A 24,825-nucleotide genomic window follows, 5' to 3' on the forward strand; every position below is an offset into this window, starting at 1 on the left:
TTTTTTATCACCAGACTTAAGTAAAGAGATAAAACATACCAAATGTGGTGAGAAATTAGTGTTACCATATGTAAAATGGATAAAACACAGCATCTGAATAGCAGGAAGCATACTTATAAAGAAATATATGAAATGAATATTCATGTATGAGATTGGAATCGCATGAATGCAATAGTTAATTAAAAATAGGGCACTTACTGACAAGGAAAGAAATTTATGCAATCATTTTTAAACTTATGTTGCCTGAGGCTAACTTGATGGACTAGTTGTAGAAATGGACCTAGGGGAGACATAGGATGTCATTGTAAAATTCCTACAATATTTCATTAGCACAAAATATTGACATCTTCAGGTGTGACAAACACAATGCTGAGTTATGAGTGAAGTGCCAAATTTGGTGATCAATAACAATTTCTCAGTTAGTAGTGGGAAAGACAGCTATGCTACCTGCAAGACAACAAATCAAAAAAGTGAAAAAAGCATAGTTTTGATTTTATTATGAACTGCCACTTCCACAGTTTGTTCAATATAAGCACCAGAGACATCAACGAGATGCTGTACAGCACAAGATTTGCACCTGGTGGCCAAAATTGGAACTAATGTTTTTCCAGTGGAAGAATTGGTTTTGCTTTAACACATTAGCACATCTACCAAGTTTTGCTGGCATTCAATGTTTACAGCCTGCTTTGGACCTCTGTGAGTAGCCGCACTTTTATTATAATCACCCAGTACCAGGTTTGAGTCCAAGTCTGGCATACAGTTTTAATCTGCAAGGAAGTTTCAAGGTAAAGCACATTCAACAGCTGAGTGGAATATCCGCTCCAATTATACCATCATTGTTTGGCTGAATTTGCAGCTTGGGAGCTTCTTTCTATTACTTATCACTTATCTTACCTCTGGTAATGATTTGTGAATGTGAAAATTATCATATTGCTCTGCAGTCAGAGGTCATATTAAACTGTCTGAAGATCAGTATATGCTATGCTCAGTATTTGTTGTTTATTGTGAGCTTTGTGAAGAAATTCAGAAAAGGATAACTTACAAATTCAAAAGTAAGCAAACAGTTGTTTTCTCAATGAGTACTGCTGCAGACTGCATCAAGTTTTATTCAGTAAGTGACAAACACAACAATTTGAACTCATACTTACTCAAACAGAACCCATATTATATAGTAGCAGAGGCAGATACCAAGAGAAAGCACCATGACCAACACAAAGACAAGGCCCCAAGGAAAATGTCTAGAATCATTGGGAGAATCTTCCCAGTAGCGGTCGCAAGTGAGGTACCAACACACAGCACGATTCAACTCCTCTGTAACAAAAAGTCACACAAACAAATTATTAAAGAAATTTGATGTTACTATATGGCTTAGAAATATTTGTGTTCAATTCCTTCCAATATACTAGAATCTGCAGACTTATGTACTGTTCCTTTGCAGATACAATACATCGTGAACACTGACAAAAACTGAAATGAGTACTCCTCATGTCTTTTTATTACTCTTATCCATATAGTTTATTATTTTTATCAGCATTGTTTAGAGATATTATAAATTCTATCAAATTTATTTATGAGGTAACATTATTTATGAACTAACAAGAGTTGTGCACATGTACATACACCTCTGATCTAGGATATGTTTGACAATCGAATCACAGAATATGGTGCTGAGCACAATAGTCAACTATTCAACTGTTGCTCATAATACATGTGATTTATCTGGATTGTTCCCTTAAATACACTCTCCAATGTCCCAGCCTACAGCAACATTGCTCACAGAATGCCTGCTATTCAACACATTCTTCAGCCTGCAATCCTTCTGGCCTCAATCGCTACCTTTGTCCCTTTCCCTGTCGCAACCCCCCCTCCTCCCCCTCCCAATCCTTGCACTTCCTCTGTCCATGCACACAGCACAATACCACACATCTTTCTGTTTTCTTTATGGTACCCTTTTTATTTATGTGCCTGCTCGGAGAGGTTTTTCTAGACACTTTGATCAAAATGGCCTTGTTATTAATTTTAAATAGATTTTATAGTGTACAAGGTTCATTTAGCAAGCAACAAGGCAGCAGGTGGTTTGGATGTTGCACTTCACCACATTTGCTTCATAAAGGAGTGGGCCCCACTTCTGCATAGTGATATTCCACTCTGACAATGACTTTATATGCACAATAAAAATACACTTTTCTACACTATTTATGCATAAATTATTGTAAAATTCACCCTAAAGTTCATGAAAAAATATGACTTGTCATTAAAATCTGGGCCCTATTAGTAAACTATCAAATATAGTCGCCTTAGATTTAGTTGTGCAAACAGTGCATCGACCAACAAAAACAAAAGTTCAGTTTCAAAACTACAACCTCTAAAGACATTACAAAATTCAATAGGTCACTAAAAAGTGGTAGCCGGCCAGGTGCTTCAGTCTGGAACTGCACTGCTGCTACGGTTGCAGGTTCCAATCCTGCCTCGGGCATGGATGTGTGTGCTCTCCTTAGGTAAGTCAGGTTTGAGTAGTTCTAAGTCTAGGGGACTGATGACCTCAGATGTTAAGTCCGATAGTGCTTAGAGACATTTTTAAAAAGTGGTATTTCTGCTGGCTATTGGTGTTTCTAGCAGAAAGTTAAAATCTTGTTCTGACTTGATAGGATTACCCTTAAATTAAATTTATAATCACTCAGTAACTCAGATCATGTTTCCTGACATACTTATTATTTTGTAGTAACGCCAATCTATAGAAATGAAAATAAGCAAACCACTTCCAATTACAGACCTATAGCACTCCTTGCAATCCTTTCTAAAATGTTGAGAAAGTGGACTGTGATAAAATACTGATCAGAACTTGTTAACTATGGTACCTCCCTACTTAGCTTTTGTAAAGGTTTCTTCATGGAGAAAGCAATACAAGACATCAAAAGTGAAGTGCTAACAGGGTTTAAAAAAATTTAACATGTTGGTATATTTTGTGATCTTGACAAAGTCAACAGTGTAGGTCACAATTTTTTTTTGTTTGGGGGGGGGGGGGGAGGTGGGGAATGAAAGGTTATGGTATTAATGGCTTCTCCCTTGCATGGATGGAGTCTGACTTTCATAACACAAACAGATGATTTCATTGACAAACTGTGCCATAGTCAAGAAACTAAACTCAGAACGGAGGAACATAAAATGTCAAATTCCTCTTTTTCTCAATTCACAAAACTTCCTATGACTTTAAAGGGCAATTTCAAGACAATTCTGTTTGCTGATGACACAAGCATACTAATCAGAGTCCATGGGAGACACAGCTCAGACGACTGCTGAACTGGTTTACAGCTGTCAGTTTAGGCCTTCATCTCACAATTACACAATTTCAGACCAGCAATACTGACATGTTAGCACCAGAAGTAGGCAATCTTGTCATACATGAATGAAACACACTATGTAAAATTCCTTAAATTCTAGCTGGATAACAAGTTAAACTGGAGTCAAACACTGATAAACTAACCAAGAAGCTCGTTCAATGTGTTTTGCCCTTAGAAGCATCTCTCATGGTGGTGACCTAAATTTTTTGCTATCTTGCATGTCTTCACTTCCTGTTGTTTTATGGAATTATCTTCTAAAGCAGTGCACCTGAAGTAAATAAAGTGTTTATTTGGCAGAAGTGAGCAGTAAGAATATTGTATGAAGTAGATTACCATATATCTTGCAGAAACCTTGCTCTTGGAATTCTTACACTCATTTCCCTTACACAATGACTCCTTAAATGTTAATAAACAGTTTCAGCCAAACTGTGATTTACACAATCACAATACAAGACACAATAATAATTTTCATGTAGATGTTGCCTTGTTTAGGATACAGAGTGGAGTATGTACTCTCATGGGAAGATATTCAACAAGTTTCTTTCTGGCGTAAGGTATGAAATTAAGAATCTCTAAAGTTTACAGCACTACATAAATATTTCCTTTGTAAGATACCATTGTAGTAAAGTAAATATTATACTATCAATTTCTTTTATTTCTCTCCTTTCCGCTACTTACCCCCTCCCCCCTCCGCACCTTCTCTCCTGCCCTCCATCTAAACTGCAACACCTGACTGTCCCCCACTCCCACCTACTATCCCTCCCCCTCTCCGACCCAGCCTCCTCCTTACCCCCACCCAGTTGCCACTCCCATCATGCACTGGTGCTTTCATATAGACTATGCATGCCTGCCTCTGGTTAATCTGATGCAAAATTCTTTAATAGATTGTTGGCAGTGGCACACCAACCATTATTTTAGCAGTGGGAGAGAGGGGGGAGGGGGAGGAGGGAGCAGGAAAACCAAACCTACTCGCTGATTGTTGGTTTTGGGCAGAGGATGGAGGACAGTTAAAGCTGTTCACTGATAGCATTGTATGTGAAGTTGGCAAAAATCTGTCAGCAACTTCATTAAACAAATATGTGTATCAGCAGTGTGGTATTGTATGGAAATGTGTGGTATGTTGTTTTAGAATGAGAAACAATTCATTAATATTAAAAGTCATTAATAGGGGCCACGTTTTACAGGTTCTGCTTTTGACAACAGTTTTGTTCATTTAATTTTGAAAAAGACATCATACAGCTACAAAGATGTTTGTTCTACTTTTCTTTGTGACAACTTATAAACAGTAGGATCAGATTTACTGTGGACTGCAATAATCATCAGCCATTGATAAACCTTTTAATTTTATTGCTATTTTAGAACCATTGTGCATAGTATGGTAATGGAAAAAAAGGATCATGATTTCTTCAAAAAATATGAAGGCATTCCATTTGTTTCTTTTTGTGCTCTATAAATTTTACATGCCATTTATGACCATAAGTTTCCATTCAACAGATCAAGAAACAAATTCTTTCATGACATTCATAAGGTGTCTTGATGACCATAAAAGAGGAGTAGCTGGGTGTGTCTCAAATGTGTTACTGTTGATCTGAGGTAAGCTTTAAATCATTTCAAGGCACTAAATGATCTCTCGGAGGATGTGGTTATGCTATAACAGCCATAGTCAGAAACATGAGATGAATAACTTCCTGGAACAGTTCTTGAACCCTACCATATTCAGCAATAAGTTAGAGGATACATTATGTGGTTGTACATGAGTTGCAATGGTTCATAGCATTTCACATTGTGCTTGAAACCTGCACAGGTTAAAGACTGCTATGTGTGTACTCCAAGCAGCTGTTCCAAACATCACGTGGATAGAGAACTCTTTGGGAGAGTGTAACAAGTACCTCTTCAAGAAGAGGTAGTCACTGTAGATCCTCTTTGTTGAACCATTGGCCAATCTCAGTAAGAAAGACAGCAAGAACCTCAGATCTTCATTCGTGAGACAATTCTCCAAGAACAGATGATGTTTCTGTAGGTTTCAATATTTCTGCTACTTTCCTTGGTCAAAATATATATGGGTCTTTTGGACATAGGTTCTTAGAATAATCTTTGGCTTTCTCTAACAGCATATCAAACACTTCCAAAGTCCTACGATATGCAAGAGCTGCTTTTAAAAATTTCACTCCAACTGCACTAAAATCTGGATTCTGTAGGGATATGGCTAGTTCTTTAATTAACCAAAAACCTTCAATAGTTAGTGTCATATAAAAAATAGTCTGTAATTGAACTCTGTGCATTCAATACTTTTGTCACAGTTTCTGGACCCAGTGACAGATTTTCTTGAAATGTTTCAAAGATTTCAGCTGAACAGCTCATTGTCTTGAAAACAATGGAATCAGCCACTGAACTTTTGGGTGTGGATTCATCTTGTAAACACTAGATGGTAGCATGAACTTCACACACACATTTTTCCATGCTGTGGATTCCAGAATCATATTTGAGGCATCTATCACACTTCCAAGACATCACATAATAGACCATAACTCCTTCAAATGGCAATATCCAAACAATGATTTTTGCAGTATATGCGTCTGCCCCCGGTAGCTGTGTTGTCAGCAAGACAGAATGTCAATCCTAAGGGCTCGGGTTCGATTCCCAGCTGAGTCGGAGATTTTCTCCACTCAGGGACTCGGTGTTGTGTTGTCCTGATCATCATCATTTCTTCCCCATTTAATCGTAAGTCACCGAAGTGGCAAAAAATCAAAAGACTTGCACCTGGCAAATGGTCTACCCAACAGAAGGCCCTAGTCACGTGACATTTACATTTATTTTTCAGTGAATGTAAGAGCTCTTTGACCAGTCTTGAAGAAGGGTTTCCTACACATCTTTGATTTAGCCAGTCATATTAGCTGTATCATCGAAACAATGGGTGTGTAGAAAATCTGTTCCCAGTGAGACTCTTGGTACGGAGTATTCGGTGTCAGGATTTGTGCCTTGACATCAGGCACACTGTATAAATCCAAAAAAACATTTATTTTACTTCAAGTGTTTCAGGATTGATACAATGTACATAAAGAGTGATCTGCTGCTGGCCAGCGACATCTGCCATTGAATTTTCCATGATTCCTTAGCATGGAGAATTTTTTTATTTGTTGCACAATGTTTTGTGTGAGTTGTAATTTCCAGTATTTTGTTTTGTATTGTTGGCACCAACCATGTGTCCCATGCATCAGCCAGATCTTTGGTTCAGGTACACCATTCTTCCCCTCATCGGGAAGTTTCATCAAATTTCCAGTGAATGTTTCACGAGCTCTCAGTGCATTTCCTGCACCATCCAGGAACATGAGAGAACTGACAATTACTAACAAAGAAGTTCTAGCTTTCTCCTGATTAGTTAGCAGATGTCATGCAAGTGAGATGGCTACTTTCAAACATAGGACCAAGTGCTCAATAAAAGGCAGGGCCATGTATGAAAACAGCCATGTTATGTATCAGCTATGCTACAATTTCTGTTCTGCATTCTATGTGGGCATGACCAGTAACCAACTGTCCACTAACATGATGGCCACTGAAAAATTGTAGTAATCCACAAACTTGATCACCCAGTTCCTGAACATGCTGTGCACCACAACACTCATGACTTCAACAGCTGCTTCACTACACAGGTCCTTTCCCACACAAGTACCCCATCGACATCATGTACTGCCTTTTCCCATCACTCTTTCTCCCATCCACCTCCCACTATGGGTTCTCTCGCTCTTGCTCCCCCCTCTCCCCTCTCTCCTCTCTCCTCTCTCCCACCCTCCCTCCCCCATTTTTCCACCACTCTCCCTTACACTCTCATCTCCCTGTCTCCCTCTTCAGCACAACCTTCCTTTCCTCCACTCCCACTTGCTCTCGATGTCCCTTAGATGCTCTACCCTCTGAACACCTTTCATCTTGTTGTGCAGCCACTCAGACATTGGAAAAAGACCTGCCTCAACTACTCTGCTACCCCTCTTTGCTTGTACATACTTCCTTATCCCCTCTTCGCTCCATATATTCAGGCAACTACTTTCAACAATCAATATTCAATAATCAGTCTTGCTGCTAACCTGAGAGTGTATGTTTGGTTGTCTGTGTGGTATGCCCAGTAACCAACAGTCCATTCACATGAATGGCCACTGAAAAATTGTGGTAATCCACAAACTTGATCACTCAGTTCCTGAACATGCTGTGCACCACTACACTCATGATGCAGTGGTGTACCGTAGGTCTCTAGAAGAGCGTAGCATTCCAAAGGATTGGATAAGGACACAGGTCATCCCCATTTTCAAGAAGGGACATCGAACGGATGTGCAGAACTATAGACCTATATCTATTACAAAAAGAGCAAGAGAGGCTGAAAACTAGTGTTAACTGTTTCCTATTATATGTTCTTGTAAGAGTGATTTCAGATGTGCCGCAGGGGAGTGTCATAGGACCATTGCTATTCACAATATACATAAATGACCTTGTGGATAACATCGGAAGTTCACTGAGGCTTTTTGCAGATGATGCTGTAGTATATCGGGAGGTTGTAACAATGGAAAATTGTACTGAAATGCAGGAGGATTTGCAACGAATTGATGCATGGTGCAGGGAATGACAATTGAATCTCAATGTAGACAAGTGTAATGTGCTGCGAATACATAGAAAGGAAGCTTCTTTATCATTTAGCTACAATATAGCAGGTCACCAACTGTAAGCAGTTAATTCCATAAATTATCTAGGAGTAGGCATTAGGAGTGATTTAAAATGGAATGATCATATAAAGTTGATTGTCGGTAGAGCAGATGCCAGACTGAGATTCACTGGAAGAATCCTAAGGAAATGCAATCCAAAAACAAAGGAATTAGGTTACAGTACACTTGTTCGTCCACTGCTTAAATATTGCTTAGCAGTGTGGGATCCGTACCAGACAGGGTTGATAGAAGAGATAGAGAAGATCCAACAGAGAACAGCACTGCTGTGGATGTCCATACATAACAATGTTCACTGATCGGTCATTGAGAAGACACTGTTGGTAGCCACACAGTTCATATGGGAGGTCAGATGCTCAATAGTTGCATGTCCTGTACTCATCTCCGCAGCCGTTGTTCAGCCCTGTCATCTGTGGCCTGTTGTGCACCAAAGTTGCCACGACAATGGTTTTGGATAGCGTCATTTTGCCATACCAGTATACTTTAGCCACAGCAGCATGTGAAGAGTTTACAAACTTAGCTGTTTAAGAAATGCTTCTACCCCCTGTCCAAAAGCGCCCCCCCCCCTCCCCTAATCCCCTAACATGCTTTATATACTCTCCACCGCTAGCGCTGCCACCTGCCATTTGTGAGTGGTTATTCCACACTGATGTCACAAAAAAGGCAACAATCACATTAATGTGACCGGACCACTTATTAAGAAAATGTGACAAAATGACAGTATCCATGAGCAAAAAGAACAACAGTAAGTGTGTACCTGTGGCATATAGTACATTTCAGATGCATGTGTCTATTGGATATTGATATCAATCAGTCCTTTAAGAGATTATAACGCTGACTTAGTAATGTATATAAAACATGTAAGCCATGTTGCCAGGAGCACAGATTATCAATATTGTTTATTGTGATAATTATAAAAGATTGAAGATGCAAACGACAAACTACCACTGAGTGTCAACAAATAAAAAACATTGTTGTCCCCAAAAGTATCCTTGATGCTCCAATAATCAAAAATTTTAGTGTATATTATTACATCTTTCAACAATGTTCAACTGGAAGTAGCACTGGAAGAGTTTCCACTTTCATGTTTGCATGTTTCTTAGTGTCATCCACTGAGATGGGAAAGAAACACCTCTATTCCATGCTTTTCATTTTATGACTGTAAACTGGATTTGGGTGTGGATAATTTAGCATCCTGTGATGAAGATGGGATACCAGAGGCTTTGTCAGTGTACAAGTCATGGGTTTCCAAACTCTCTCACTCACGGTACAGATAATGTTCCAATGAGCAACCCTGTGATTGAGCCAGACACAATAAGAGGCCTGTCCTGACGCTCTGTCAGACACTGAGGTGTTGCATACGAAGCCATTCCAACACTTCTGAGAGATTATTTTAGTATGCATGCATATTTGATGTATTTGTGGATACAGTAGTTAGAACTGTATAAGAGACAACAACACACTTAGCAACAACAAGAACATTGACAACAGCTATGGTTGCATTAGAGTGGAGTCACCAGCTAAAACAGCTACTGAAACAACATCAGCTAGCAACACAGTACTGGTGCAATGTCAATTTCACTGAAAGATGGGAAGTTTACCTACATCAGTGCCACCTTCAGTGCAAGGCAAGTGGTGTTTCTAATTCTATTACTTAAAGTGCTATCTTACTTTCTTCAAGTAGTAAATTGTATAAATTGTTCAACAGTTAAAGCCATCAACTGACCCTAGATCCCTTGAATTTTCTGAAAGTTGTGATTTTTGTCTAGCCTTTAACATCAGAAAACCCACAGTCTCAAATTTAATCATTGTACCAAATAACTAGGTCATGGCATGGGTTGCACAACTATAAGAACTATACAGATAGTACAAGTTTTCTGATGAATTGTTCATACGTCTCATACACAGTCTCTTATACGTGAAGTGGGAGCTAGGTTATCCTCTGATAAACATGTAAGGGTGCTGGGAACATCAGATTCATCGGTCAGTCAAATTTTGATAACTGCATTGACAAAGCCAAATTATCTTGTGACACTGCAGAACAATCGATAACATGAGTCAATCATAACCTGGATTTTCCAATGCAAGCCTGTTATAGCATGCAATCCTGCTAACAAGGACACAAATGGTACATAAGGTAGTTAATATAACTGCCCCCACAAAATTGGTATATGCTCAGAGACAACATTGTGTACTGCATTGTCAATTTCTAGCACTAGCAGCATCTAAAAGCAGTCTCCCTCAATGTTGTCATGCCATATTAATCATAAAAAATGTGTTCCAACTCCTTCAATATCCTTTAGGAGCAACATTGACAGGGTGAGATGAAGTGTTTCAACTTTCATAAGTCTGACCAGTGGGGCAGCATGTATCTCAATTGGCTGGCACCAATAAAATGGCACAACATGCCTGTGTTTGCTTCTGTGTCAATACCAGCTACAATATGGACCTCCATCCAAATTGGTGATCAATCTGACCTCTAATAGAAGTGAGATGGAATTTAAAGTCAATATGATAGATGCTGTGTTCATGATTAACTTGGACATATAACAGTATATTAGTATCACCAGCAGTTGTCAGAAGATCCCACTAAGAGACCAATCTATGCCAAAGTAAGCTGTAACCATTTAACTAGAATACTAGCACTTCTTTTAGTTATTTTGTCAGTAAAACCTAATATTTTTGGGTTGGATATTTTAACTTATTCAAGTTTAAAGTAGATAATCAATTCCATTTGCTTACGTCCAACACCAGTTGAAGCCTCTATAGACAGAGTCATTACATCTGTAGCATCCAATGAATGGGTACATAAATAATCACAATTTTATGCAATGAATGGGACTATTAGAACACGTGAATATTTCAAATCCAGAAAAAGCATTTATACATATTGATAAACCATTTCAACTTCCACAATATCCTAAAAATAGTCAATATGGGTTTCACACTGGTTTTGTGCTGAGCAAGCAATTTCACCTTTAATAATCAAGTTTTGGAAGCCATTAACAAAAAAAGTCTCCACTAGTTATTTTTTGTAATCTCTCGAAAGCCTTTGAATGTATAAACAACAAATTCTTTTGAAAAAGATGGAATATTATTGTCTAGGTGGTACTGTTGGTTTGTGGCTTCAGTTGTACCTAAAGGACCAAAAGCAGGCCATAGCTGAGTGGCTCTTCTGAAGAACCTTCCTCATAGGAGTGGTGTACTTTAAGTTTTGGGGTGCCCCAAGGCCAGATTTTAGGTTCACTGTCATTTCTTATTTTTGTTAATGGCCTCCCTCTTTGTTCCAATCCAAAGAGCAATTCTATTCTTTTTGCAGATGATACCTCAAGTCTCATTGCTGAATAGTCTGACAACAGTCTTGAAAAAATGACAAGCAAAGTATTCTCTGAAGTTTGAAATTGGTTTTCTGCTAATGGTCTCTCACGCAATGCAGATAAAACCCATTATATGAGGCTCCACATGCCACAAAGAAATCTTGAAGAAATTAACATAAAGTGTAGAGATCAACCAATACAAAAAGTTGAGGATATAAAATTCCTGCGTGCATACATAGACAGCAAATGTAATTTGTCTACTCACCTCTATACTCATCTCTATAAAAGACTTAGCAATATATGTACTCTATAAATTATTGCTTCTGTGACTGAAGTGGATACTGTTAAGGATTCTTACTTTGCCTACTTTCATTCAATAACGTCTTATGCTATTATATTCTGGTGGAACCACTGTCTCACAATTAAATTTTCACGGCTCAAAAAAAAAAAAAAAAAAAAAAGTCATCAGAATAATGAGTGGTCTCAATCATAGACACTGTTAATTGAATACTTTACCTGATATCTGATTTATATTTTATCTTTTATTGTATTTATGCAAAGTATCTTCTATCTGATCTTGCCTTAGTGTACCACAATATTCTGTTACTAGATGTATGTCCCTTATTTGACACCATATTTACATTGTATATTTTATAATATTTATGTAAGTTATATCTGAAATACGTACAATTTGACATGTTCCGTATCCTTGTGATTTACTTGGAACATGGATCATTGGAACACAAAATAAATAAATAAATAAAAATGCCAGTGCCACAAAATTTGAAAATGATACAATGATTTCTGGGTAAAATTAACTATTATGGTAAAGTTACATGCCATGTGGCCAAGATCACTTCTCTGCTATACTAACTTCACAAACAAGGTGTTTGTCAGTTGTCTAGGCATGCCAGTTAGTCTCCTTGGAAATAAAAAGTATGAACAATCTGTTTCATGTTCATCAACATTCCAATGAGCAAGTTGTTACTCTGGTGACTGATTTACTGCAGTACAGAATATGGGCTCTTCAGTTATGCAAACAAGCCAGTGGCATGGACCATCCAATATAGTTGGCATAAAGTCTCTGCCAATAGTTCAATGTTGTTTTTAAAGTTGTGAAAGAAGTGCTAACAATTATTTATGGGGTGTAAAAATTTCATACATATTTCTAAGCAACAAAATTTCATTTAGACACAGTCCACAAGGCAAAAATCACTCTTTTTGCCCCATGCTCTTCATTATAAGAAAATATGGCATAACAACTGTAATGGTGAGCAATATACTTCAGCAGTTACATTTACAAAAGCCAATACTGGCCCACAGTGTAACTTGTGAATGCTGATACTTTACCACCCCTAACCATGAGACTAACTTCATTAGGCAAAAAACCATATTTATCACCTTAGACAACAACATGCACCAGGCCCCATATGAGATCCCAGTAACTGCTCATTAAGTAGTCTCAGCAACACAGGAGGACTAGTTAGTTACATAGAAAGTTGGTGTCAGTTCAGCAGGAATCACTGGAGCACCTTCCAAAATGTGACAGATTTGTCCTACAGCATCTGAATGCCACAGATCATATCCTATTATTCAGTAATGCTGAAGAAGAATGCCAGTTCTTGAGTAACATTCTGAATATTTCGCCAACATCACCCACTCAAGTCAGTACTCAGTTCTCTGCAATACCATTACAATGAGACAAACTTGTGCAGTTCTGCTGTTACTTTTGTGCTTATAGATATGCAGAGCTCTGCTGCTTTTGACTTTGCAGTGCACCAAAATTGCTCTTGTTGAATACAATAGAAGAGATCAGTGTGCTGAGCATATGACACTTAGTGATTCTCCTCTATCCATTGTCACAGTCTTTCTTTGCTCAATGAACTGAGGTTGACTGGATTTTTTGCTTGAAAGTAAAAATCAGTCCGGACACTCAGCAACAGGCACTATTGGAGAAGCTGTCCTTCCGTTCAGCAAATTACTGAAGAAGACACCTACTCCTGGGACTGGGACTGGGTTGTCAGCCATCTGTACAGTATTATGAGAGAGGAATGGGAATTAAATAACAATAATGTTTTTCTCCCCTGGTATTGAAGCTGGAATGATGAAATTTGATGATGATATAGTTTGAAGTTTTTTTTTCATATGCAGCTCTAGCAAGAGAAGCCTGAATTGTGAAACAAATGTGACGCACATATTACTGTCATCAACTTGCAAAGAGCAGCGAGATGTTTGATATTTGTGGGCCAAAGGGCATAATTAAAGTGAAATTCACATATAAATGAGTGGCCTGTATGGGTATAACTGCATGGACCACAACAGTGTTTCCAGGTGGTGTGCATTCTTCAAAGAGGGTAGGATGAACCTTAGTGATTCACCACACTCTGGGCATCTGGTAACAGCTGGAACCCCATAGAATGTCAGAGCCATTGAGGCAGCAGTTTTGAACAACCAGTGTGTAATACTGCAAACCTTACTGCAGCAGTTCAACATTTACTATGGTGTGAGGTATGATACTTTTTATGACCTATTGAAATTTTGTAAAGCTGATGGCCGCTGCGTGACTAAGAACTTGATAGACAACCACGAGGGCCAGCGAATGATGATACACTGGATCATTTACCATGTTATGCCAAAGAAGGGCATGATTTTGTGATAGGAATCATCACTAATGATGAGTCATGGGCATACCACTACACACCCAAAACCAGGCAGGCCTCTTTGGGGTGAAAACATGCATGTTCCTCAGTACAAAAAGCATCAACATGACTCAAGTCTACTAGGAAAGTGCTTGTGACAGTGTTCAGGGATTTGCTGAAAACAGGACCACTGTAAATTATGCAGCCTGTATTAAAACTTTGGCTAAGTTGCATCGTGCCCTTCGTGACAAATGCCACAACATTAAAGCTGACAGTCTCAAACTTTTTCATGACTATGCCTCTCTCAATGTTGCTGCTCCTGTTTGTGAGAAAACAGCCATATTTGTGTGGAAGGTGCTCCAGCACCCACCGCAGAGTCTGGCCTTTGCAATATTGGATTTTCATCTGTTTGCTTCCATGAAGAAATTCCTGGCCTACACTTGCAACAGGTGCGGAAGTGTAATCAGCAGTCCGCAGATGGCTATACTTCAACCAAATGGACTTCTCCAAGCAGGGCATATGATACTGGCACCATGATGGGAGAAATATGTTGAAACCCTTGGTGACTATATAGAAAAGTTAGTAAAAGATGTAAGTTCATCTGTGATTTTTATTGTTTTGTTATCTGTTTACTTGTTGATAATAAAATCATTGTGCATTACTTTCTGATCTTCCCTCATATATGAGAGTCTACATGTCATAAAAATCTTCATTTGAGAGGAGCGCTATCATATAAATCTGGTTTAGGAGGCTGAAACTTTTGAATAATGTTAACAGGTCACTGATAGGTCAGATTTTAGCAGGAAAAATTGACATTCAGCTTCATAACTGGAGAAGACCCCAAATGAAGTAGCAAATATGTGTTTAGATTTTCCATGAATATGCTTATGCAACAAAAGTGAAGAGAAAAGCAAAAGAGAAATAAAGAAGAATGATGTCAACTAGTTCATGTCTGAAAGAATGGACACCACACAGAATCTGCAGCTGTGATACATGTAAATTGAATGTGGAGAGAGAGAAGGGAAAGGAAACAAAAGGGAAGGGACTATTGATGTCAGCTGCATTGTGACTTTAGGCAGAATCAGAAGTGATGAGGTGTAGGACATGGACAGGGACTGCAGATAGGTGGCACTCAGTGGGAGAGTGGGTCGGCTGAGAGGTGTGCTGATATAGTCTGCACAGTTGTGACAGATGTGTGTCTGGGTGTTGCAGTGGTTTATGTGATTGCCTAATAAGAAGGAGACCCTTGGTTTGGCCCAGTCAAGCACACATTGACACTCATTTCTGCTCATTCTGTGTAATGTGCCAATGCTGCTGACATCAATAGTCCCTTCTTACCCTTCCCTTCCACCTTCGATTTACATATAAGGATAATTCACCTAGTGGTTTAAGAAATTGGTCCAATGGATACAATTTGGAGACAAGTACTCTGTGAAGTTGTTAAGGTAAGTTTCTCAGGATACTGTGTAATTTCCTCAAAACTTTCAAAGTGTGCCTCATATATTTATAACAACCATATATTTATAACAACCTTGGAAAATAATTCTGCCCTTGTTGTTATAAAGAAAATAAATTCTGAAAGTTTGTTTTTCCAGTTATTTCTCTTGCATCTGTAGATACAAAGTAAAATTTGAGGTTCATATGATAAGTTTCCTGCCCTTTACTTATAATTTGTACAGTGGACAGACAATCTATCAGTGGATTCCAACAATGCTGAAATCAGCTACTCATTAGTCAGTCTGCCAGATTCTTGGTCTGGCAAATGGTGTTTATTTAGTCCATTTTGCTGTCAAATGACTTTTTCAGTTTTTAATTGTATCACTCAGGCAAATTCTTTTAGGACCCATATTACAAACGACAGCATCCAGAATGTGTCATCATAGCAAGGAGAGCATAGTTATTTATCCTTTCATTCTTAAGACAAATTAAACATTAGAACAAATCATTCATGATGTCTTTACAAATAAAACAGAACAAGTTCTTTCTATGCCTACTTGATATAATATTTAGTGTAGCATACCTTCAACTTCCTTAAAATTTTGGATGGACAAGTTTACTAATAAACCTGCTATGCAATCTCTCACAAGAATCTGAAACAAAGATTATTTTTGTACCACACATAAGTAAGACGTTATAGTTGAAATAGAAACTTACTGCACAACTGTTCAGTTTTCAAAATCAGTTTTTAACTATGCATCTTCATACAACTATTTATGTCTACATTTCTATACTATTCTGTAAGGACTACAAAACATGTAAAAATACAGTTATGACTATGATTTGTGTCATCATCAGGGAAGAGAAAAAGTATAATACAGTTTCTATAAGTTATTTAACTGGATAGATAAAATAGCTACTAATGAAGTGGTGGCAGAACACACACGTAAAAGACAGTTGTAAATGGCAAGCTTCCAGAGGCAGTGGCTCCTTCCTCAGGCAAAAGGGCTGATGGGGAAGGAAGAAGGGTGAAGGAAAAGGACTGGAGAGGTCTAGGAAAAGGGGTAGATTTCAGGAAAGTCACCCAGAACCACAGGTCAGGGGAGACTTAAGTGCAGGATGAGAAGGAAAGGCTTATGATCGTTGCAGATGGCATCAGAAGGGGTTTGAAAATCTGAGAGCTTAAAGGTGGATGACAGGTTAATATGCTTAAACATCATGCATGATGTTTAAGCAGTAATCTCTGTGTGCATTTTACCCTGTCTTCCACCTTTAAGTTCTCGGGTTTTCAAATCTCATCCAATGCAGACCCTAACAATCAGTCTTTCCTTCTCATCCTATACAGTTAAGTCTCCTCTGACCCACAATTCTGGGTGACTTTCCCAAAATCTACCCCTTTTCCTAGACGGCTCCAGTCCCTTTCTTTCACCTTTCTTGCTTCGCCCTTCAACCTTTTTGCCTGAAGAAGGAGTCACTGCCTCCAAAAGATTGCCAATAACAACCGTATTTTATGTGTATGTTTTGCCACCACTTGGTGAGTAAATTTTTTGTCTATCCAATTAAATAATTTTGTCAATAATGGGATAGTTTCTGTAAGTTGTATTTTTGTCCTTACACTTATAAATGACTTATGTCAAGGGTACAGCTGAGCATAAATTTGGTAAAGTCCACTCATTCAAAAAATAAAAAGGAAACACAATGGAGTCCGAAACAAAGCACACCGCCCTGTTGCTTCAAACAATGTGATAAGTAACATTAAAATACAATGTATGTGATGCTGTTTTCAACGAATGTTTTCCACCTAACATCTGAGGAATGAAAACTGAATGCTAAACAAGATGTAAAGTCTGAATTTAGAACTTCATATTTCTTGCTCAGGTCATATACTACAGGGATCTGTAGTGCAGTCACTGATATTTAGTTGAGTTCATATGAATGAGAAGTACACAAGAATGTGAGAATTTACGGATTTAACATATTCAATAAGACCTGTTTGTAATACTAAGTGTTGTGTCACTTTTCACACTATGATAGACTACTCTTATTCAGATTGTAATTTGGAAATCTCATTAAAAAATAGTTTACTTACTAATATGGTACAGTCTAGTATGAGCCTATGAGTTTTGTGGGTGACCAACTCTTTCCACCCCAAAGGTGAATTTCTTGACATAAACACATACACCGACAAGTTTAAAAATCATGACCACAGTCCACCATGAGGCTGAATGCTGCCTGGTGGTGCTGCAAAAACTTACAATAAGGAAAGTATGTAATCAGAGTAGAGGTGAATGAGGAATCATTCAAGTGGTCATGTGGGCCACATATGGAGGGATTCACCTAACAGAAAAGACTCAGACAAAGAGCAGATTGTTATGGCCCAGATTCGCATGCTGTTGTGAGCATATTGGTAACTGACTGAAGGACAGTGAAACCATGAGTAGATGTTGGATGTCCACCTTCACAACCCAGGCCATCTAGATCCTCACCCCCACCGCCAGCTTTTATGAACTACGCAGATGGACATTCTCCACTCCCAAAATTACTCTAGCCCCAACTTACAGTAACCTACTGCCCTTATGTGTTCCACCCAAGAGTTTTTGCTCCCTAATCATATCGCTTCCCCAGTCACATTCCCACACCCCTCCTTAATTGTTGGTGGTTTCTGTCAGTCAACAGATGAGGTCAGCCTGTACGCTTTTGTGCTGTATGTGTCCCTTCACATTTCTGCTTCACTGTCATATTGGAGACAGTGGACCTAGGGATGTTTAGGAGTGTAGAAATCTCACGTACAGACATATGACACAAGTGACACCCCATCACCTGGTCAGGTGTCCGTGAGTTCTGCGAAGTGCCCCATTCTGCCCTCTCATAATGTGTAATGACTACTGAGGTCACTGATATGGAGTGTCTATTATGAAAAACGTATGTTTTTGGGGGTGTCCTGATACTTTTGATCACATAGTGTAATTTGATCACATAGTGTAAATATTGTAAATAAATATTCCTAACACTCCTAGTGCCTATCCAAAGTGTGGACAATTTAAAAAACTGAGAAATGGTAAGCACATTGGAAGTATTAGGCACCCAGCACATAAAGAGAGATGTAACAATGCAGCACCTGTAGCACGGACACCAAATCTCACAGTTAGTAGTCAAAGGGTTAGTTTTAGTTACCTTTTCCAGATCATAACTTAAACATGCTTTGGCTAAAACAGTCCAGAAAGCTATTGTGTTTTCAACATTTCTGCTATACATAGCAGCCAATCATTGTCTAGCATTTCCAGAAAAAGCACATTCAGAGCTCAGCTCCACTAAGATGGAGCTGAGATGATGGAAACATCTTGTGGCATAGCAGGTGGATTCTTCCAATACGTTATGTTTTTTCTACTCTAAAAAATAACCAATTTTTAATTGGTTTTTATCTTTTTCAGTGTATTTATCTACTGGTATGAAACACTTAATTCTCTTGAATATATTGTTCAGATTATTATACTGGTTCTTCTGCCTACACCAATGAAATTACTTTTCATTAGGGCTCTCATAAGTATAAAATACAGTTAACTGATGTTAGTACTATAGTCTGCAACATGCAAAACCCTATGAGCTAATCAGTATATTTCAGAAAGGTGAGTGACACCAATAGAAAGCCTAACAGTCCCACTTACTTTGAATTATCAGAAACTAAATAACTGAATTGCACTCAAGTTCATAAGTATCCCCATTTTCCATCAGAGATTTCGTCATAATCATTGTTAGATCCTGAACTTTGACTACACATATTTTTGTTACTTTACTTTTTATGTACAAAATGACATACAGCATTAATTAACCAAATAAGTGATTATTTCATGTATTTTATCCTAAGTTGCTATATGGTGCTCATACATGTAAACAGTTTGTTCTTACACCTGTCTGTATGAAGTTGGATGTCAGCCAAAATTAGTGGTTCGAAAGCCCACGATAAAACCCTCTGTCAGCTCATTCACAATCTTGCACATTACACACATAAAACTCAGAGCATACAATAGCACCAGAGAGGTCTATTATATTCCACATGATGCACTTTGCTGCCATCTCATGCGAAATATATTGTCCACACAATTCCAACACTTTTTGAAAAGTTACAACAGGATAGTGCCTAGTGCAAACTGTGATGTTTTTGTGTAAGTGTGAACTGTGTCTTGTGCTCAACAGAACAGTTAACTTTGCTACTGTAATTGTAGGTACTGATCTGGTCCAGTGTGCTGATATGAGGTGTGTTCAAAGGAAAAGGTACAAAACAACACTGTGAGTATAATTGATATATTTATTCGAAAGTAATCACTGGAGGACTGAGCACAACTATCAAACTGTTTGGCAAGCTGAAGAATTCCCTGTTCCCAGAATTCCTGTGGCTGTGACAGGAGCCAGTCCACTGCGCCCTCCAATTTGTCATCTGAACTGAAGCACTTTTGTTTGAGATATTTTTTGCAAGGCAACATATCAAGGCTGTAGGGTGGATGTTCTAACTGATCCCACTTAAGCTTGGCCATTACAATTTGTGTGACCTCTAAAAGGTGTGGACACGTGTTACCGTTGAGCAGAATGACCCCTCCATGAGCATTCCAGCTGCTTGCTCTTGATGGAGTTGCATAGGCTGTGAAGTGTCTCAAAGCACATGTCACTGTTCATAGTTTTTCTGTGCTTGAGGACTTCAATAAGTATCAGACCTCAGACATCAGAAAATACAGTAAGCATCACCTTGCTTGTTGTAGGCACAGCTCTGAATTTCTTAGGGGGAGATGAAAATACAGGCTTCCGATTGCATCATATCCTGCTTTGTCTCTGGTTCAAAGTGATGGTACCAGCTATCATCACTAGGGACAATCTACTCCTGGAAATCAGGGTCTTCATGACACCAGAACAGGTGTTGTAGTGCTAGCTCCATATGCAGTTCCTTTTCTGATTTGCTGAGGTGCTTCACAACCCACAGCCCTCACACCTTCTGGGAACCCAATCTGTTGTGCACAATTGTTCACACTTTTCCAAATACTTGCCCCCACAATCAATGCCAACATTCACATTGTGACACACTGATAACCTCTCACCAGATCATTCATCTTGATGATGAATTCAGCCATGATTATAGTGTTTGTCTGACCTGATTTCAGGTGATAACTGAAACACTCCTGGCCTTCACAGAAACGGGCACTTCACTTTGTCACTGACTTGTTGGACACACAGTCCCCCATTATATGGCTACCATCCAGTGATGAATATTCTCCAGTCAGAAATATGATAACACCTCACTGCTCCTCAATCAACAAATTGTGCAATGTGAACCTCATTATGTCCTTACATACTGTCCTATCAGATGACCAAAATGCTAAATTAACATTTTAAACAAAATGGTTCTTATATGGGAAAACAGTGATCTGTAATTATTATAAATACATTAGAAACAATCTTGATCACTTAACTTTTTTAATGGTGAGCGGTTTCGATCTTTTTATCAGATCATCTTTTGAACATGAATGTCTGCTGGAGGCGGTGTCATGTGGCAATCCTCTTGTTTGTGGCTGGTGGCGTACACAATTGCCTGCTTCTCTCCTGGATCACATGCCCATGCATGCACACAACCTAGCCATACACTACATTTTGTCCCTAGATGTCTCACTATATTATCCCAAAGGGCAGATGCAAATTTCAACTGTTTGCTTGTTAGAATCTTCCATACCTTTTTATTTGAACACTAGTTATATATTTTGGTAGTTGACATACTGGTCACCGTTATTAATAATTGACCTTAGTAAAGAATAAATGTATGTTCAGTGAAAACAAAATTAAGATGTCATGTACATCTTTGAGCAATGACATCCCACACTTATTTAGTCTTTCAGCTTTGTGGTGATTGAGAGAGGTACTCCTGAGGAGAGACTATGAGTATCAGGTTAGTATCACAACAGGCTGTGTCAATAAATTAGGGTTATGCCTACAACAACCTTTGTGATTTCAGTACTCATAACTCTCCAGATTCATTGGGAAATTGTCATTATTTGTCACTAATGATGTGTTCACAGCACAGCAATGAAATTCTTATGAACTACCAAGTGAAGAACAGTAAGATATGACGATATTAGGAAAGAACGTCAGACAGCAAGTGAACAAAAGAAGTTGGAAGAAGGTAGACGAAGAATAAATGAACCTGGCAAAGAATGTATCCATAAGTGTCAAGTTTGGGAAGAAAAACAGTCAGTAAAGTTAAAACAGTTGAAGCCAAGGAGGAAAGAAATTTTGGTAGATGAAGGATAAAATGGAGAGCAGTCAATACATGATGTGATGTGGAGAGGGTGTGCAGTTGTAAAGCACTGACTGCACACCAATCAGTGTTGTGCTGCAAAACAGCATCAAGAAGGCACTGACCCATGTGCCGGTGGAAAAAGCAGGCGATGCCACACTTCCAGGAACACAGAGTTCAGCGCCCCCTGTCGACACTGATTTAATCAGCCGCCCATCGCTGGTTGGCCCATTTCAGTTACAGTCTTTGAGAGCATCAGTAGTGAGTAATATGAAAACAATAGTTAGCCTGCATTCTGCAAGTAGTAATAGTGGATAAATGTAATTGCATGTAGGAGGCACAAGAAATTACATTTTTTTTCCCTTTTAGAAATAAAGTGATCAATTAATCTTAAAGTGGTACATACAGATCATTTTGGATTCTTGCCACCAGTCGTCACAACTCCTCTCCTCCCTTGTCTGTGATGGTGCTGACTCCCACAGTAGCCAACACATCTGGGGGATGAGGATACCAGAATCAATGCTGCCTTCGCTCTATGCTGCTCCGTTACAGCGCATCACTAATATTTCACTCTTTTCTTTCAGAGGTGCATTGCTACTAACTGTGTTCTTTCCTGCAGAGTTTCCATTTGCTTTTGCTAATTGTGAATAATTACTTTGTTATGGTGCTCCTCTTATTAAAATGGCTCTAACCCACTTCCTACCCCCACCTGCGCCTACGTCTCCAGCTGCCGCTGGCTTTGATCTAACGCAGTTTATTCAGTTTCAGAACCATCAAATGTCACAGTAGATCATGACAGTACAGCAACTCATTAATGCACATGTCGCTGCTGCATCAACTCCACTACAATAGCCAGCGACTACCTCATTGCACTTCACTGTTCCAAGCTTTCAGTGACCAGCAAGAGGAGCCGAACAAGTACTACACTCAGTTCAATGCTCTTTGTGCTGCCAGGGTTGCCACAAGTTTCCCCAAGTGAAATTCCCTGATTACCCAACAAGTTCTAGCATTTTCCCTGACAAATTTTGAGATCTCAAGGGTAAGTTAAGATGTAAGTTAACAATGTGTCTTTGCAGCGAGGAAAAAAGAAAAAAAAAAAAAAAACTTGCAAGCAGATGGCATTTCCTGGTGTGAATAAAAATCTTAAGTACTAACATCAACATCTTTTGTAACAAACTGTTTTTAGATGGAGAAAGCAAGCCAATTGGCATATGTGTTTCATTAAGACCATTAATGTTATTTTATTTCAATAAATCAAAACGCATTTGATGACAAAAATATGCATTTCCTTGGAGTCACAAAACAGATTAAAAATATCTTCACTGATTTCAGAAATAACCTCAGAAAAAAGTAGGCTCCTTGAAAGAAGTGTATAAAGTGAAGAAGAATTGTGTAAACCAACACTGTAGGTGACTGCCAATAAAATGTTGGTTCTACTATGTCTGTTATTTTTGGTTATTACCTACTGTGTTACATCTATTATTTTACAGGTGTTTTGTGATTTTTCTTTCAAGAAATACATGAGTACACAGCACACAAACTGCCAGTGACTGACACAATTTTCTTCTTCTTATCTTCCATACTTTCTAACATATAAACTACTATTTAAATGCCAAAATGTACTAGAACAAATAAAATGTCTATAAAATGCCACACTGTACAACGTACTTCTGGTGAAACAGTACAATTCCTAAAATCCATCACCCATGGCTTCTGGCCTGCTGAGGAGCATCGCAGTCCCGGGTCAATGGATAAACTATGAAAATCTGCTGCAATACGCCACACACAAACAGACCTGACCTGCAGGCAAAGTGATGAGTCTAGATCTGATGGGCAGTGCCTGCACATTAGTGGGAGCTAAGTGGTTTAAGATCAGCAGGCCTGATCCATTACAGATATCCACAAAAAAGGCCTGCAGTTTTGGCCCGGCATGCAAGTTCACTGTGTGGCCAGCTATTCACGAGCCATGGATACCATGTCGATGAAATGAGGCCATGGTGATCAATCCATGCAACAGATAACTTGTTCAAATATTCTGAGAATTAATAATTATGAGGATGGATAGCAACTCACCATAAAGATGATTGCTGAATTGCAGACAGCTATGTAGAAACGACAATCCCACTCTCACAATTAAAGTTTCAGCCATTGCTTTTGTCAGAAATGATGGCACACACACAATCACTCAAACACAACTCATATACAAATGGCTGCTGTCTCCAGCAGCTGTATCTACAGTCTCTGAGAAACAGATCCAAACAAACCATTCCTCATGCCTCCATGCCTCTCATCAGCAGCTGTTAGGCTAGTGGCAAGAAGTGGTGGCAGCAACGACTGCAATTTGAGGGGAGTGGTAGGAAGGAGAGAAGCAGTAGTAATGAGGGAGTAGGGAAGCACCGTACATACTCAGCTGCACTCAGCCAGTGACAATGCGTGACACCTCAGTAAACAAACCATTTCATCTATTGAGACAAAAACAACATTTCTCCAGTGTTTTTTTTTTTTTTTTTTTTTTCAAATTTCCTTAATATTCCCAGATTTCGCTGATGTGTTTGAACTTCCCTGATATTCCCTGAAGTCCCTGATTTCCAGAACCTGTGGTAATCCTGGCTACACGTCAAGTGCAAGGTACTATGAAACTTCCTAATTCCTTGTCAATGGTGGGCACAGGAGTTTACCACCTCACTCACAAATTATTCCCGACTAGTATGCTGGAGTTGCTAATTTTTGAAGATTTAGTTTCCGCCATGACTGAGTATTACAAGGATCAAGTACAGGCTGCTGCAGCTCATTATAAGTTCTTTCAATTGCAGAAACAGCCAGAACAGACATACCATCATCCAGGGTTTGACCTGACAGTGCCATTTTCAATGTAGCTGTGGACAGTACTATAGTGATGCAATGATTTGTGATGCATTTACAAACAATAAGCCAGACAGCAGGATTTGTGAACAAATTCTGATCCTACTTTGAAATGAGTGTTACAAACTGCTGAACATCAGGACTCGTGATAGTTCTGTGGAGAACTTTTGATCTAGCTCCTATTTTCAATGCAACACAAAGTGACAAATAGGTATTGCCTCGCAACTAACTGCCACATGCAAATAG

The 24,825-nt window shown here is 38.8% G+C and overlaps 1 protein-coding gene across 3 annotated transcripts in view; it reads right to left on the bottom strand.

Annotated features, from left to right (window-relative positions):
- Positions 1-24,825, bottom strand: part of LOC126273177 (uncharacterized) — a 154,540-nt gene that overhangs the window by 66,229 nt on the left and 63,486 nt on the right. For all 3 annotated transcript variants that reach the window (XR_007549317.1, XM_049976666.1, XM_049976665.1), the window contains exons 6-7: positions 16,024-16,093; positions 1,149-1,311 (exon numbers count right to left, since the gene is read on the bottom strand). Coding sequence is in view for 2 of the 3 variants with exons in the window: in XM_049976666.1 (XP_049832623.1) it covers positions 1,149-1,311; positions 16,024-16,093 (233 nt within the window). In the remaining variant the exon portion in view is untranslated. The remainder of the gene's footprint in view (positions 1-1,148; positions 1,312-16,023; positions 16,094-24,825) is intronic.

The sequence above is a fragment of the Schistocerca gregaria genome, chromosome 5 (genome assembly GCF_023897955.1).
Source record: "Schistocerca gregaria isolate iqSchGreg1 chromosome 5, iqSchGreg1.2, whole genome shotgun sequence".
NCBI classification, from domain to species: Eukaryota; Metazoa; Arthropoda; class Insecta; order Orthoptera; family Acrididae; genus Schistocerca; species Schistocerca gregaria.